We start from the raw sequence: 15,811 nt of genomic DNA, 5'->3' as shown, positions 1-15,811 counted from the left end.
ACCCCCTGGGTGTCCTCTCTGTCCCCTCCTTGTGTCCCTGTGACCCCCCCTGTTCCTGGGGTACCACCCCCACCCCACAGGTACTGACCCCTGCCCCACGGGGTGCCACCACCACTGCCCACCCTGCTGACCCCCCCCCAGTGACCCTCCTGTCCCTGTGCCCCCCTGGCACCCACCCTGCCCCACAGGGAACCACCTCTGCCCCATGGGGTGCCACCACCACTGCCCACCCTGCTGTCCCTGTGCCCCACAGAAAGCCCCACAAGTCTGCCCCCCATCACCCCCTAACCCCCCTCTTTGCCCCCAGCCCGCCATGCCAGCCCCACTGGTGGCCCTGCTGGTGGCCCTGCTGTCCCTGTGCCCGCCGTGCCGCTGCCCCCCGGCGCCCACCCAGCCCCACGCCATCCGTCTGGAGGGTGACCTGACTCTGGGGGGGCTGTTCCCGGTGCACGCCCGCGGCCCCGCCGGGGTGCCCTGCGGGCCGGTCAAGAAGGAGAAGGGCATCCACCGGCTGGAGGCCATGCTGTACGCGCTGGACCGCGTCAACGGCGACCCGCGCGTGCTGCCCAACCTGACGCTGGGCGCCCGCATCCTCGACACCTGCTCCAGGGACACCTACGCGCTGGAGCAGGCGCTGAGCTTCGTGCGCAGCCTCCTGCCCCCCGAGGGGGGCGAGGGCAGCTGCCCCGACGGCTCGGCCCCGCGCCGGCCCCCGCCCGAGCGCCTGGTCGGGGTCATCGGGGCGTCCGCCAGCTCCGTGTCCATCATGGTGGCCAACGTGCTGCGGCTGTTCGCGGTGGGTTGGGGGGATCTGGGGGTGTTGGGGATGTGGAAGAGCATTGGGGCATGGGGGGGTCACTGTGGACATGGGGGGATATTGGGGTATGGAGGGACATTGGGACATGGGGGACATCAGTGTCTCTGCCAGCTCTTTGTCCGTCATGGTGGCCAATGTGCTGTGGCTCTTCACGGTGGGTTGGGGAGATTTGGGGGCGTTGGGGGTGTCGGGGACATGGAGGGACACTGGGGACATGGAGGGGCCTTGGGGACATGGAGGGGACATGGGCAGCAGTGGTGCCTCTGCCAGCTCCGTGGCCATCACGGTGGCCAATGTCCAGCGGCTCTTTGTGGTCACTGGGGTCGTTGGGGACATTGTGGGGCTGTTGGGGACGTTGGGGGGGAACGTGGGGGGTGATTTGGCTGGGGGGACCCTGAGGGGACACGGGACAGTGCCGTCCCCACAGTGTCCTCATGGTGTCCACTCCTGTGAGGGGGGGCCTGGACACCTGGTCCCCCTCTGTCCCCCCCCAACCCCCCCGGGTCCCTTCCAGAACCTTCCCCCCCTCCCCCCTGGGTGTTACCCACAATCCCCTGGGACGGCAGCAAATGGCCCAGGGGGATTAGGAGGGATTAGGGACAGGGAAGGGGGGGTCCCACAGTGCCAGGTCCCCCTGGGTGTCACCCGGGTCTCCCCCCGCATGTCCCTCTTGTCCCCAGCCTCGAGGCTGAGCCCCCCATGCCCCCTCACTCTCCCCAATGTCCCCAATGTCCCCCCAGACCCCTCCTACATCAACAGCTCCACACTGACCCCCCATAGCCCCTCACCCCAATCTCCCCATGGCCCCACAATGTCCCCAACCCCCACAATGTCCCCATGTCCCTAACACACCCCTGTGTCCCTAATGTTCCCAATTTCCCTCTGTCCCTGACATACCCTGATGTCCCCATCCCTGACACGCCCCAATGTCCCCAATGTGTCCCTGTTCCTCCTGCTCCCAACATGTCTCTGATGTCCCCAATGTCCCCACGTGTCTGACATGTCCCCAGTGCCCCCAGATCAGCTGCACATCCATGTCCCTTGAGCCATCAGATCCCTGTGTGTCCCCAAACCCCTCAATGTCCCCCTGTCCCTGACACGTCCCTGTGTCCCCAGATCCCCCAGATCAGCTACGCCTCCACGGCCCCCGAGCTGTCGGACCCTGGGCGTTACGAGTTCTTCTCGCGGGTGGTGCCTCCGGACTCGTACCAGGCGCAGGCCATGGTGGCCGTGGTGCGGGCGCTGGGCTGGAGCTACGTCAGCACGCTGGCCTCCGAGGGCAACTACGGCGAGAGCGGCGTCGAGGCCTTCGTGCAGAGCTCCCGCGAGGCCGGTGGGCTGTACGGGGCTGTACTGGGCTGTGCTGGGCTGTACTGGGCTGTGCTGGGCTGTACTGGGCTGTACTGGGCTGTACTGGGCTGTGCTGGGTTGTACTGGGCTGTACTGGGCTGTGCTGGGCTGTGCTGGGTTGTACTGGGTTGTACTGGGCTGTACTGGGTTTTACTTGGTTATACTGGTTTATATTGGGTTGTACTGGGCTGTACTGGGTTATATTGGGTTGTACTGGGCTGTGCTGGGCTGTACTGGGCTGTGCTGGGCTGTACTGGGTTGTACTGGGCTGTACTGGGTTTTACTTGGTTATACTGGTTTATATTGGGTTGTACTGGGCTGTGCTGGGTTATATTGGGTTGTACTGGGTTGTGCTGGGTTGTACTGGGTTATATTGGGTTGTAGTGGGCTGTACTGGGTTATATTGGTTTGAACTGCGTTGTACTGGGTTGTACTGGGTTGTACTGGGCTGTACTGGGCTGTACTTGGTTATACTGGGTTATATTGGGTTGTACTGGGTTGTACTGGTTTGAACTGGGTTGTACTGCGTTGTACTGTGTTGTACTAGGGCACTGGGAGCACTGAAAGGGCACTGGGCTGTACTGGGAGCACTGGGAGGGGCACTGGGAGCATTGGGAGGGGCACTGGGTTATACTGGGAAGCACTGGGCCATACTGGGATGTACTGGGAGGGTGAAGGAAGGGGGAGGTTCTGAGGCCAGGGCAGGGAGGGCGATCCCCATCCACACTGGTCCATACCGGTCCGTACCGGTCCGTACTGGTCCGTACTGGTTTATACTGGTCCGTACTGGGGCAGGGGGCCTGTGCATTGCCCAGTCCATCAAGATCCCGCGGGAGCCGAAGCCGGGGGAGTTCGCCAAGGTCATCGGGCGCCTGATGGAGACGTCGACCGCGCGCGGGGTCGTGCTCTTCGCCAACGAGGACGACATCCGGTGAGACCAGGGCATCCCAGTGCATCCCAGTGCACACCAGTGTGCCCCAGTGCATCCCAGTGTGCCCCAGTGCATCCCAGTGCACACCAGTGCATCCCAGTACACACCAGTGCGCCCCAGTGCATCCCAGTGCATCCCAGTGCATCCCAGTGCATCCCAGTGTGCCCCAGTGCATCCCAGTGCACACCAGTGCGTCCCAGTACACACCAGTGTGCCCCAGTGCATCCCAGTGCGCCCCAGTGCATCCCAGTGCATCCCAGTGCACACCAGTGCACACCAGTGTGCCCCAGTGCATCCCAGTGTGCCCCAGTGCATCCCAGTGCATCCCAGTGCACACCAGTACACACCAGTACACAGCAGTCCTGCCCCAGTCTCTCCCCAGCCCGCTGGAGTTTATCCCACTCCATCCCAGTCCCTCTGGGCACACACCAGTATGCACCAGTACGCACCAGTTCTGCCCCAGACTGCCCCAGTCCCTCCCCAGCATTCCTCAGCATCCCAGTTCGTTCCAGTCCAGTCAGGTCTCCTCCCAGTAGCCCCCAGTCCCTCCCAGTAGCCCTCAGTCCCTCCCAGTAGCCCCCAGACCATCCCAGTAGCCCCCAGTCCATCCCAGTGCCCCCAGTCTCCCCCAGTTTGCCCAGTAGGCGTGCCTGTCCCCGCAGGCGGGTGCTGGAGGCCGCCACTCTGGCCAACCTGTCCGGCCACTTCTCGTGGGTGGGCTCGGACAGCTGGGGGGCCAAGATGGCGCCGGTGCAGGGCCTGGAGGACGCGGCAGACGGGGCCATCACCATCCTGCCCAAACGAGCCTCGGTGCCCGGTGAGCACTGGGAGGGACTGGGAGGACTGGGAGGGACTGGGAGGGACTGGGGGGACTGGAGGCACCGGGGACACTGGGAGGGACTGGGAGGGACTGGGGGTTGGGGGAACTGTGATGGACTGGGGGCTACTGGGAGGGACTGGGAGGGAATGGGGGCACTGGGGGGACAGGGGGCACTGGGAGGGAATGGGGGCACTGGGGGACTGCGGAGACTGAGGGCTACTGGAATGGACTGGGGGCTACTGGGCAGACTGGAGACACTGGGATGAACTGGGAGGTACTGGATGGACTGGGGACGCTGGGATGGACTGGAGGCACTGGGGACACTGGGGGGACTGGGGAGACTGAGGGCTGGGGAAACTGGGAGGGACTGGGGGCTACTGGAATGGACTGGGGGCTACTGGGAGGGACTGGGGGCTACTGGGGAGTTATTAGGAGGGACTGGGGTGAATTCGGAGGGGCTGGGAGCAACTGGAGATTGCTGGGGGGCTCTGGGGGTTCCAGGGGGGGCTCTTAGGGGACTTTGGGGAGACCTGAGGGGTTCTGGGGGGACCCAGGTGGGCTCAGGAGGGGCTCTGGGGGACCCCGGGGCTTTGGGGGGGTTCATGGGACACTCGAGGATTCTGTGGGATCCCATGGCTCTGTGGGGTCCCCGTGGCTCTGTGGGGTCCCCGGTGGCTCTGTGGGGTCCCCATGGGGTCCCCGTGGCTCCGTGAGGTCCCTGGTGGCTCTGTGGGGTCCCCATGGGGTCCCTATGGCTCTGTGGGATCTCTGGTGGCTCTGTGGGGTCCCCTGAGGTTCTATGGGGTCCCCATGGGGTCCCTGTGGCTCTGTGGGGTCCCCATGGGGTCCTTGGTGGCTCTGTGGGCTCCCCATGGCTCTGTGGGGTCCCCCCTGACCCCGCGGTGTCCCCATGTCCCCCAGGCTTTGACGAGTACTTCACGTCGCGCTCTCTGGAGAACAACCGCCGCAACCTCTGGTTCCACGAGTTCTGGGAGGACGATTTCAACTGCCGCCTGCCCCACGGCACCGCGCCCCACGGGGACCCCGCAGGGCCTCCCGGCGCACCCGTGCGCAAGTGCACAGGTACCCGGCCCTACAGGCACCCTAGAGGGACCCTACAGGGACCCCATGGGCATCCTGCCCTATAGGCACCCTACAGAGACCCCATGGGTACCCGGCCCTACAGGCACCCTAGAGGGACCCTACAGAGACCCCATGGGCACCCTGCCCTATAGGTACCCTACAGAGACCCCATGGGTACCCTGCCCTATAGGCACCCTAGAGGGACCCTATAGAGACACCATGGGTACCCTGCCCTATAGGCACCCTAGAGGGACCCTATAGAAACCCCATGGGTACCCTGCCCTGTAGGCACCCTATAGGGACCCTACAGAGACCCCATGGGTACCCTGCCCTATAGGCACCCTAGAGGGACCCTATAGAGACCCCATGGGTACCCTGCCCTATAGGCACCCTATAGAGACCCCATGGGTACCCTGCCCTATAGGCACCCTAGAGGGACCCTACAGAGACCCCATGGGTACCCTGCCCTATAGGCACCCTAGAGGGGTTGGGGTGCCCCTGGTGGGTTTGGGGTGCCCCTGGTGGATTTGGGGTACCCATGGCAGGTTTAGGGTGCTGTGGCAGGTTTGGGGGGCCCATGTGGGGTCTCTGGTCCCCCAGGGCGGGAGCGCATCGGGCGGGACTCGCCCTACGAGCAGGAGGGGAAGGTTCAGTTCGTCATCGACGCCGTGCTGGCCATGGCCCACGGGCTGCACTCGATGCTGGGCGAGGCCTGCCCGGGCGGGGGGCTCTGTGCCCACATGGACCCCCCTGACGGGCGCCGCCTGCTCACCCACATCCGCAGGGTGGCCTTCAACGGTACTGGGGGCACTGGGAGCCTACTGGGATATGGGGGGGGGCACTGGAGACATACCAGGAACCACTGGGATATACTGGGGGGGCACTGGGAGGGAGCTGGGAGCACTGGAGGCCATACCAGGAACCACTGGGAGGCACTGGGAGATACTGGGGGGGCACTGGGAGCACTAGAGGCCATACGAGGAACCACTGGGAGGCACTGGGATATACTGGGGGGGCACTGGGAGGGAGCTAGGGGTGCTGAAGAATGTACTGGGACGTACTGGGAGGCACTGGGATGTACTAGGGGGAACTGGGAGCAGGATGGGAGCACTTGAGACCATACTGGGAGGCACTGGGGAGGGGATGGCGGCACTGGGGACCATACTGGGACATACTGGGAGGCACTGAGGAGGGGATGGCAGCACTGGGGACCATACTGGGACATACTGGGAGGCACTGGGGAGGGTATGGCGGCACTGGGGACCGTACTAGGACATAGTGGGAGGCACTGGGGAGGGGATGGCAGCACTGGAGACCATACTGGGACATACTGGGAGGCACTGGGGGGTAGCAGGATGGGGATGGGAGCACTGGTGAACATATTGGGAGCTCTGCTTTGCCCTGTAGTGGGGGCATGCCAGGGCTGGGGTGGTCGCTGACCTCTCCTGCGGGGTGGCAGGGGGTGTCCCTGACCTAGACCGGTGCTTACTGGTTTATACTGGTCCATACTGGTGTGCAGGCAGCGCGGGGACGCCGGTGTCCTTCAATGAGAACGGGGACGCCCCCGGGCGCTACGACATCTTCCAGTTCCAGGGGGGCAACGGCACAGGGGCCTACCGGGCTGTGGGGCAGTGGGTGCAGGGGCTGCACCTGCAGGTGGGTCTGGGACCCCTGAGCCCCCCAGAGCCCAGGGGTGCCCCCCAGGGTCAGCTGGGGGGGGATCCCAGTGGCCAACTGGGGGTACTGGGTGGGGGATGCCCTGTTCTCCCTGGGGAGGGGGTGTCCATGGGGGGCTTGGGGGAACCATGGGGTGCTTGTGGGGGGGGGTCTCTGAGGAGGTTTGGGGGATCCATGGGGGGGGGGGGGGTTGGGTTTTCCATTGGCTGTTTAGGGTATCCATGGAGGATTTGGGGGTATCCATGGGGGGGGGGTGTTTGGGTTTTCCATTGGCTGTTCAGGGTATCCATGGAGGGTTTGGGGGATCCATGGGGGGGTGTTTGGGTTTTCCATTGGCTGTTTAGGGTATCCATGGAGGATTTGGGGGTATCCATGGGGGGGGGTGTTTGGGTTTTCCATTGGCTGTTTAAGGTATCCATGGAGGGTTTGGGGGAACCATGGTGGGGGTGTTTGGGTTTTCCATTGGCTGTTTAGGGTATCCATGGAGGGTTTGGGGGATCCATGAGGTGCCCATGAAGGGTTGGGATGTCCATAGGGTGGTCAAGGTGTCCCTGGGGAGGTTTGGGGTGTCCCTGACTGTCCCCCCCACCAGGAGGATGCCATGGCCTGGGGCTCCAACTCGTCCTCACCGCCACCCTCGGTGTGCAGCCTGCCTTGCGGCCCCGGCGAGCGCAAGAAGCCGGTGAAGGGGGTTCCGTGCTGCTGGCACTGCGAGCTCTGCGGGGGCTACCAGTACCGGGCCGACCTGTTCACCTGCCTGCCCTGCGCCTCTCACCTGCGGCCCACGCCCAACCGCACCGCCTGCCGCCCCACGCCCGTGCTGCGCCTCAGCTGGGGCCACCCCTGCGCCGCCGTCCCGCTGGCCCTGGCCACGCTGGGGCTCATGGCCACCGCCTTCGTGCTGGCCACCTTCGTGCGGCACCACGAGACGCCCATCGTCAAAGCCTCGGGGCGAGAGCTGAGCTATGTGCTGCTGGCTGGAATCGCCCTGGTCTACGCCATCACCTTCCTCATGGTGGCCGAGCCCGGCGTGGGGGTCTGCGCCCTGCGGAGACTCTTCCTGGGCATGGGCATGAGCCTGACCTACGCTGCGCTGCTGACCAAGACCAACCGCATCTACCGCATCTTTGAGCAGGGTGAGGGGCACGGGAGGGCACATGGGGGGCACAGGAGGGGCAGGAGGCTGGGGTGACAGGCTGGGGTCTCACCTGTGCCATGCTCTCACTAAGACAAACCACATTGCCACATCTCTGAGCAGGGTGAGGGGCTGGAGGGCACATGGGGGGCACAGGAGGGGCAGGAGGCTGGGGTGAGGGGCTGGGGGGCACAGGGCGAGGGGCTGGGGTCTCACCTGTGCCATGCTCTCACCAAGACAAACCTGCATTGCCACATCTCTGAGCAGGGTGAGGGGCACTGGGGAGCAGGAGCTTGGGGTGAGGAGCTGCATGAGAGACATGGGACAGGGTCCCCACCCTGTGCTCCTCACCGACACCACCAAGGGAGGTGACTTCCAGGGCCTCTAAAACTGTTGGGGTTCCAGATCAGACCAAAGGACATGGGGGTACCCCCACCCCTTCAGGCCAGGTGAGCTCTGGGGGTGCCAGCAGCCCCCCATAACCCCCCCATACCCCGCAGGGAAGCGCTCGGTGACGCCGCCACGCTTCATCAGCCCCACCTCACAGCTCGTCATCACCTTCACGCTCAGCGGGCTGCAGCTGGTGGCCGCGGCCACCTGGCTGCTGGTGCGGCCACCCCACGCCCTCATCGACTACGAGATGGGCCGGACCCCCGACCCCGAGGCGGCGCGGGGGGTCCTGCGCTGCGACATGGCCGAGGGGGCCACGCTGGCCTGCCTGGCCTACGCGCTGCTGCTGATGCTCACCTGCACCGTGTACGCCGTCAAAGCGCGCGGCGTCCCCGAGACCTTCAACGAGGCCAAGCCCATCGGCTTCGCCATGTACACCACCTGCGTGGTGTGGCTCGCCTTCGGGCCCATCTTCTTCGGCGCCGCCCAGTCGGCAGAGAGGGTGAGGAGGAGAGTTTGGGATTTCTCGAGGTATTTAGGGGGTCACTGTGGTTTGTTTTGGGCCCATCTTTGGTGCCACCCAGTCGGCCGAGAGGGTAGAAGGGAGGTTTGGGGCTCCTGGGGATATTTAGGGGGTCACTGTTTGTCTTTGGGCCCATCTTATTTGGCACCACCCAGTTGGCAGAGAGGGTGAGGAGGAGAGTTTGGGGTTTTTTGGGGGTATTTAGGGGGTCACTGTTGTTTGTCTTTGGGCCCATCTTATTTGGCACCACTGAGTCGGCAGAGAGGGTGAGGAGGAGAGTTTGGGGTTTTTTGGGGGTATTTGGGGGGGTCACTGTTGTTTGTATCGGGCCCATCTTTGGCGCCGCTCAGTCGGCAGAGAGGGTGAGGAGGAGAGTTTAGGGTTCCTGGGGGTATTTAGGGGGTCACTGTTGTTTGTCTTTGGGCCCATCTTTGGCGCCGCCCAGTCGGCAGAAAGGGTGAGGAGGAGAGTTTGGGGTTCCTGGGGGTATTTGGGGGGTTTGGGGAGTCACTGTCATTTGTCTTTGGGCCCATCTTATTTGGCGCCGCCCAGTCAGCAGAGAGGGTGAGGAGGGCGGTTTGGGGTCGCTGGGGGTATTTAGGGGGTCACTGTGGTTTGTTTCGGGCCCATCTTCAGTGCCACCCAGTCGGCAGAGAGGGTGAGGAGGAGAGTTTGGGGTTCCTGGGGGTATTTGGGGGGTTCCTGGGGGTATTTAGGGGGTCACTGTGGTTTGTTTCGGGCCCATCTTATTTGGCGCCACCCAGTCGGTGGAGAGGGTGAGGAGGGGGTTTGGGGGGTCCCTAGGAGTATTTGAAGGTCCCCTGGGAGCACTTGAGGGGTCTGCAGGGGTATTTGAGGGGGTCCCTGTGGGATTTGGGCATCAGAAGGATTTGGGGACACCCGATTTTGGGGTCAGTAGGATTTTGGGGTCAGTGGGATTTTGGGGGTCAGTGGGATTTTGGGGTCAGTGGGTTTTGGGGGTCAGTGAGATTTTGGGGTCAGTGGGATTTTGGGGTCAGTGGGATTTTGGGGGTCAGTGGGATTTTGGGGGTACCGTTTTTGGGGTGCAGGTGCACGTGCAGACGGCCACGCTGACGATGTCCATGAGCTCTTGGGACAATTGGGTTGGGGAATGGCTGGGTTTGGGGGGTCAGTGGGTTTGGGGGGTCAGTGGGATTTTGGGGTCAGTGAGATTTTGGGGTCAGTGGGATTTTGGGGGTCAGTGGGATTTGGGATGGAGGATTTTGGGGTCAGTGGGATTTTGGGGGTCAGTGGGTTTAGGGGGTCAGTGGGATTTGGGATGGAGGATTTTGGGGTCAGTGGGATTTGGGGGTCAGTGGGATTTGGGATGGAGGATTTTGGGGTCAGTGGGATTTTGGGGGTCAGTGGGATTTTGGGGTGCCATTTTTGGGGTGCAGGTGCACGTGCAGACGGCCACGCTGACGGTGTCCATGAGCTCTTGGGACAATTGGGTTGGGGAATGGTTGGGTTTGGGGGGTCAGTGGGATTTGGGATGGAGGATTTTGGGGTCAGTGGGATTTTGGGGTCAGTGGGATTTCGGGGTGCCGTTTTTGGGGTGCAGGTGCACGTGCAGACGGCCACGCTGACGGTGTCCATGTCCCTGTCGGCCTCGGTGCCCCTGGGGCTCCTCTACGCCCCCAAGGTCTACGTGATCCTGCTGCACCCCGAGCGCAACCAGCCCAAGCGGCGCGGAGCCGACCCCCCCCCCGTAGGGACCCCCGGGTTGGGGGACCCCCGGCACCCCAAAACCCTCGACCCCCAGAGCCCCCTCCCCACAATAAAGCTGCTCCTGCAAACCCCCAGAAATGGATTTTTTTGGGGTGAGATAGAGCTGGAGAAGGGGTGGCTGTGAGTTTATTGGGGTGCAGTGGGGTTTTTTATGGGGGGGGGGATAGAGGGGGATCCCCCGTTTTCAGGACCCCCCCCCCAACCACCAGCAGCTCCAGCCACCGTGTCAGAGTGGGGGGGTCTGGGGGTGCCTGTGGAGGAAAAGGGGGTTTGGGGGTCACTCCCAGGACCCCCTCTGCGCCCTTTTAAGATCCCCCCCAAACCCGCCAAGAACCCTAAAACCATCCCTGGGATGCCCAGGTGCCTCTGGGACACCCCCAAATTGCCCTCAGTGACCCCCAAGTGCCCCCCAGGACCCCCAAACCACCCCCAGGGACCTTGAAATTGCCCCTGGATCCCTAAACCTGTCCCCACAGACCCCTAATCCCCTCTGAGGGACCCCCAAACACCCCTAAGACACCCCCAAAGGACTCACAGGGATGGGAGGGGCCCCCTTTGGGGGGGGCAGCAGTTTCACTCCCCCGCTCTGGGGGTACCCCGGCTCCACCTGCAGCGTCCAGAGGGTCTGGGCACCCTGGGGGCCCCCCAGGACTCGCAGGAGCCCCAACTCCGGCTGCCAGTCCAGGGCGAACCTGGGGGATCACCAGGGGCTTGGGGTGAGCCCCCCAAATTAACGCCCATCCCCCCCAAATTAACGCCCAGCCCCCCCAAATTAACGCCCAGCCCCCCCAAATTAACCCCCAGCCCTCCCAATCAACCCCCCCACCCTGGCAATTACTCCAAAGCCCCCCCAGAACTGCCCCAAAACCTTTCACAAAGACCCCCCAACCTCTCCCACAGGCCCCTCAATCAGCCTCCTAAATGCCCCTACCCCTCCCAGTTACCCCCCAGCCCCTTCAGACTCACCCCAAAGCCCCCCCAAAGCCCCCCAACCCCTCACCTGTTCCTCAGGTGTGTCACCTCTTCCCAGAGGCTCCAGCTCTCCCAGCAGCGCTGCTGCAGCTCCAGCAGCCCTGGGCCCAGGGGAGGGGGCAGCCCCAGGGGGGGTTCCTGGGGAGAAAAAAAGGGGAGGTGGTGAGACCCCAAAACCACCCAGAACCCCCCTGACACCCCCAGATCAGTCCCCAACCTCAAAGTGGAGACTTCATTGTCTTCCTCACAATCTTCCTGACCCCCAAAAATTCCCCCCCTTCCCAGCTTTCAGTGCTCCCCCAAATCCCTCCCAGTGCCCTTCCTCAGCCCCCAATCCCCCCCAAAATCCTCCCCAGCCCCCCAAAATCCTCCCAAAACCACTCACCTGCAGTTGGACCTCCCCACTGGGGGTGAGGGACAGGAAAAGGGGGGGCAGGGAGCGGGAGGAGCCAGGAGGGGGTCCCAGCTCCAGCTCCAGCTCCTCCTTGGGGGTCCCTGGGGAGAGGGGCAGCACCTGGGCCCCTGCCAGGGTCTGGTAGAGCTCACATGAGGCCTCTACCCTGAGGGAAACGACAGAATTGCAATGTTGACCCCATGTTCCAGAAGGCTGGTTTGTTATTTTATGGTACATGTTATATTAAAAGAAAATGACATGTTAAAATTATACCAAAAGAATAGAAGAAAGGATTTTATCAGAAGGCAAGGAAAGGAATGATAATAAAATCAAACAAAGGAAAGGAATGATAATAAAATCAAACAAAGGAAAAGAACAATAATAAAATCAAACAAAGGAAAGGAATGATAATAAAATCAAACAAAGGAAAGGAATGATAATAAAATCAAGCAAAGGAAAGGAATGATAATAAAATCTTGTGGCTGACCAAACAGTCTGAGACAGCTGAACTGTGATTGGCCATTAATTAGAAACAATCACAAGACCAATCACCTGTTGCATTCCACAGCAGCAGATAATTACTGTTCACATTTTGTTTCTGAGGCCTCTCGGCTTCTCAGGAGAAAAATTTCTAAGGAAAGGATTTTCCAGAAAATACCATGGCTACAATGGATCCCCCCCATTATCCCAGAAGCCCCACCTGGACTCCCACTGGGTGCCCTCCAGGGCTCTCCTCTACCCTGGGGATCCCTCCCCTATGCTGGAGGTCCCCCCACAAAACTCCTGAGTCTCTCTTAGGACCTCCCCCCAAAATCCCAGGGGACCCCAACCCTTCTCACCTGTGCCCCTGCCATGATCCTCTCCCCACCTCACCTGTCCCCTCACCTGTCCCCTCACCTGTCCCCTCACCTGGCCACTCTCTCCCGCAGTCCCTGCAGCTCCTCCTGCCGGCAGAGCCGCTGCAGGCGCCGCTCCTGAACCCGTCGGAGCAGCTGAGGGGAGAAAGAGACCCCAAATTGGGGGGAAAAGACCCCAAATTAGAGGGGAAAGAGACCCCAGAGTAGGGGAAAAAGAGATCCCAAATTGGGGGGAAAAGACCCCAAATTAGAGGGGAAAGAGGCCCCAGAGTAGGGCAAAAAGAGATCTCAAACTGGGGGGAAAAGACCCCAAATTAGAGGGGAAAGAGACCCCAGAGTAGGGGAAAAAGAGATCCCAAACTGGGGGAAAAAGACCCCAAATTAGAGGGGGGAAAAGACCCCAAATTAGAGGGGAAAGAGACCCCAGAGTAGGGGAAAAAGAGATCCCAAACTGGGGGGAAAAGACCCCAAATTAGAGGGGAAAGAGGCCCCAGAGTAGGGGAAAAAGAGATCCCAAATTGGGGAGAAAAGACCTCAAATTAGAGGGGAAAGAGGCCCCAGAGTAGGGGAAAAAGAGATCTCAAATTGGGGAGAAAAGACCCCAAATTAGAGGGGAAAAAGACCCCAGAGTAGGGGAAAAAGAGATCTCAAATTGGGGAGAAAAGACCCCAAATTAGAGGGGAAAGAGACCCCAGAGTAGGGGAAAAAGAGATCCCAAACTGGGGGGAAAAGACCCCAAATTAGAGGGGAAAGAGGCCCCAGACTAGGGGAAAAAGAGACCCCACATTTGGGGGGAAAAGACCCCAAATCAGAGGGGAAAGAGACCCCACATTTGGGGGGGAAAAGACCCCAGAGTAAGGGAAAAAGAGATCCCAAATTGGGGTGACCCCAAAATGGAGGGAAGGGACTCAGAGCCAAAATGAGGGAGGGAACCCTCAACTGTATCCCCCCCCCTCAAAAATACCCCAAGGTGAGGGAGACCCCACGGGGGCGCCCTCTCAATCTCACCTGGTCCCGTCTCTCTGTGGCCTCTTGCACCTTCACCTTCAGCTCTTCTTGCTGGGGGGGGAAGGAGGAACAGCACCCATGGGAGACCCACACAGTGCCCCCAGCCCCCAAAGGAGCCCCCAGACCCACACAGTGCCCCCAGCCTCCTTCCACCCATGAGATCCTCCAGCACCCCTAGGACTCCCCAGGATCCACATTGTGCCCCCAGCACCCATGGGACCCCCATCCCCCCCAGCACCCATGGGACCCCCGTACCTGTTCCAGCCGTGCTTCCAGGGCTGCCTTCCCTCGCTGCAGCAGCTGCTGGCCCCGCTCCAGCTGCTCCAGGGCAGCGGGCAGGGCCTCCTCCAGGGCCCCCAGGGCCTCCCCATACCTCACCTTCAGCCCCTGCCAGCGCCCCCGTGCCTGTGCCACCGCCTCGCCTGAGGGGGAGCCCCAAATCAGCCCCCCAAAACAGCAGGGGACCCCAAAAGGGACCTGGGAATTACCAATCCCTCCCCAAGGGGACCTAGGAACCCCCAAAGGGGACTCAGATGTACAGGAATCTCCAGATATCCCCTGAGCTCCCTCCCTAAGGGGACTTAGGAACCCCCAAAGGGGAGCCAGGAACCCCCAGATCCCTGCCTCAAAGGGGACCCAGGAAACCCCAAAGTAGACAAAGAGGATCAAGGGGTTTCGAGGTTCAGGGTCCACCCAGGATTTTGGGGGGGATCAGGTGGTTTTGGGGGGATAACACAGGCTGAGGGCAGCTCTGGGTTCAGTTTGGGGGCTCAGGGGTTTTTGGGGTTCAGTTTGGGGGCCCAGGGGTTTTTGGGGTTCAGTTCGGGGGCCCAGGGGGTTTTTGGGGTTCAGTTTGGGGGCCCAGGGGGTTTTGGGGTTCAGTTTGGGGGCTCACGCAGGTCGGTGGGGGCCAGGGGCTGCCCCGGGTTCTCGACGACCCCCAGGAGCAGCTTCAGCACCCGGAGCTGGGACAGGAGCAGCTTCTGCTTCCTCCGGGTGTCCTGGGGGACAGGTTTGGGGTGTCACGGGAGATTTGGGGTGCCAAGGGGGTTGGGGGAGGTCACAGAGCAGGTGTTAGAGGTGCGGGGGAAAAATGGGGTGTGGAGGGGAGAAATGGGGGGACAAAGGAGAATTTTTGAGAAAGTTAAGGGGGCAGGGAGGATGTCACGAATAGGGCAGTTGGGAAACTTCAGGGGATAAATGTAGGAGTCACTAAAAGAATCAGGGCCAGATAGGGAGGCTGTGAGAAGTATGGGGGGGTCAGAAATAAATTTAGAAGGGGTGTGGGGGTGTTGGGGGGCAAATACAGGGACCAAGGACACCCATGGGAGAGACGTGGGTGCTGCAGGTCTATTCTGAGGTGCTGTGGGGCAGTTTTGGGGTCTCACCATTTGATGTTCTGCCAGGACCCGGGTGGGGACATCACCCTCCTCCTCCTCCAACTCCAGGGCAGCCTCAAGCGCTGCCAGCGCGCTGGGGACAAGCGTGGGGACACGGGTGAGGATGGAGGGGACATGGGTGAGGATGGGGGAGACACCCCACAGGCCCCTCCAGAAACGAGAGGATCCCCCCGATATCCCGCAGTGACACGAGTGGGGACATGGAGACAACCAGGAGCCCTCCTCGGACACGCGTGGGGTCCCGAAGACCCCCGTGGGGATGAGGAGACCCCTCGGTGACCCCCTCCCCATCCCCAGAGCCCTCAGGATACGTGAGGGCACGGAGACGCTGCAGTGCCCCGTGTGGGGCTGGGCGTCACCCCAAGGAGCCCGTAAGGACCCGGTGAACCCTCAGGGACCCCAGTGAGGATGAGGAGGTGACCCCAGGGACCCCAATGGCAGCCGGTGAACCCCCCGAGACCCCGCAGGGTGGTGGGGGCCGCCCCCGACCCAAGATGGCGGCCGGGCAGCCCTCAGGGGTTCCCGCCTTTTTGGGGGGGGGTCGCGCGCTCACCCCTTCGCGCGCTCCAGCGGCGCCGCCATTGCCGCCCCGTCTTCCCGCGCTCCCGCCTCGCTCCGCCCACCCGAACGACAGCGACCAATTAGCGCCCGCGCCCAGACGGTTTGTACGGCTGACCAATCACCGCTCGCCTTCGCTTTAGCCAA

The 15,811-nt window shown here is 62.2% G+C and overlaps 2 protein-coding genes across 2 annotated transcripts; one reads left to right on the top strand and one right to left on the bottom strand.

Annotated features, from left to right (window-relative positions):
• Positions 1–322: 322 nt before the first annotated feature.
• LOC139586124 (metabotropic glutamate receptor 6-like) lies at positions 323–10,599 on the top strand. The gene is made up of 10 exons (XM_071419303.1): positions 323–796; positions 1,934–2,150; positions 2,963–3,098; positions 3,761–3,915; positions 4,840–5,001; positions 5,602–5,799; positions 6,521–6,657; positions 7,271–7,814; positions 8,314–8,705; positions 10,309–10,599. Exons 1-10 carry the CDS (start codon positions 521–523, stop codon positions 10,597–10,599), a joined length of 2,508 nt encoding a protein of 835 aa, XP_071275404.1. The 5' UTR covers positions 323–520.
• Positions 10,584–15,795, bottom strand: ZWINT (ZW10 interacting kinetochore protein). The gene is made up of 10 exons (XM_071419310.1): positions 15,660–15,795; positions 15,095–15,179; positions 14,602–14,707; positions 13,962–14,128; positions 13,707–13,757; positions 12,751–12,833; positions 11,833–12,007; positions 11,476–11,585; positions 11,011–11,167; positions 10,584–10,726 (listed from the first exon to the last, which is right to left on the bottom strand). Exons 1-10 carry the CDS (start codon positions 15,686–15,688, stop codon positions 10,625–10,627), a joined length of 1,065 nt encoding a protein of 354 aa, XP_071275411.1. The 5' UTR covers positions 15,689–15,795; the 3' UTR covers positions 10,584–10,624.
• Positions 15,796–15,811: the final 16 nt, after the last annotated feature.

Source organism: Agelaius tricolor, unplaced genomic scaffold (genome assembly GCF_023055355.1).
Source record: "Agelaius tricolor isolate 1412-34295 unplaced genomic scaffold, bAgeTri1.0.p SCAF_104, whole genome shotgun sequence".
Taxonomy (NCBI): domain Eukaryota; kingdom Metazoa; phylum Chordata; class Aves; order Passeriformes; family Icteridae; genus Agelaius; species Agelaius tricolor.
This window is presented reverse-complemented; position numbering and strand designations above follow the sequence as displayed.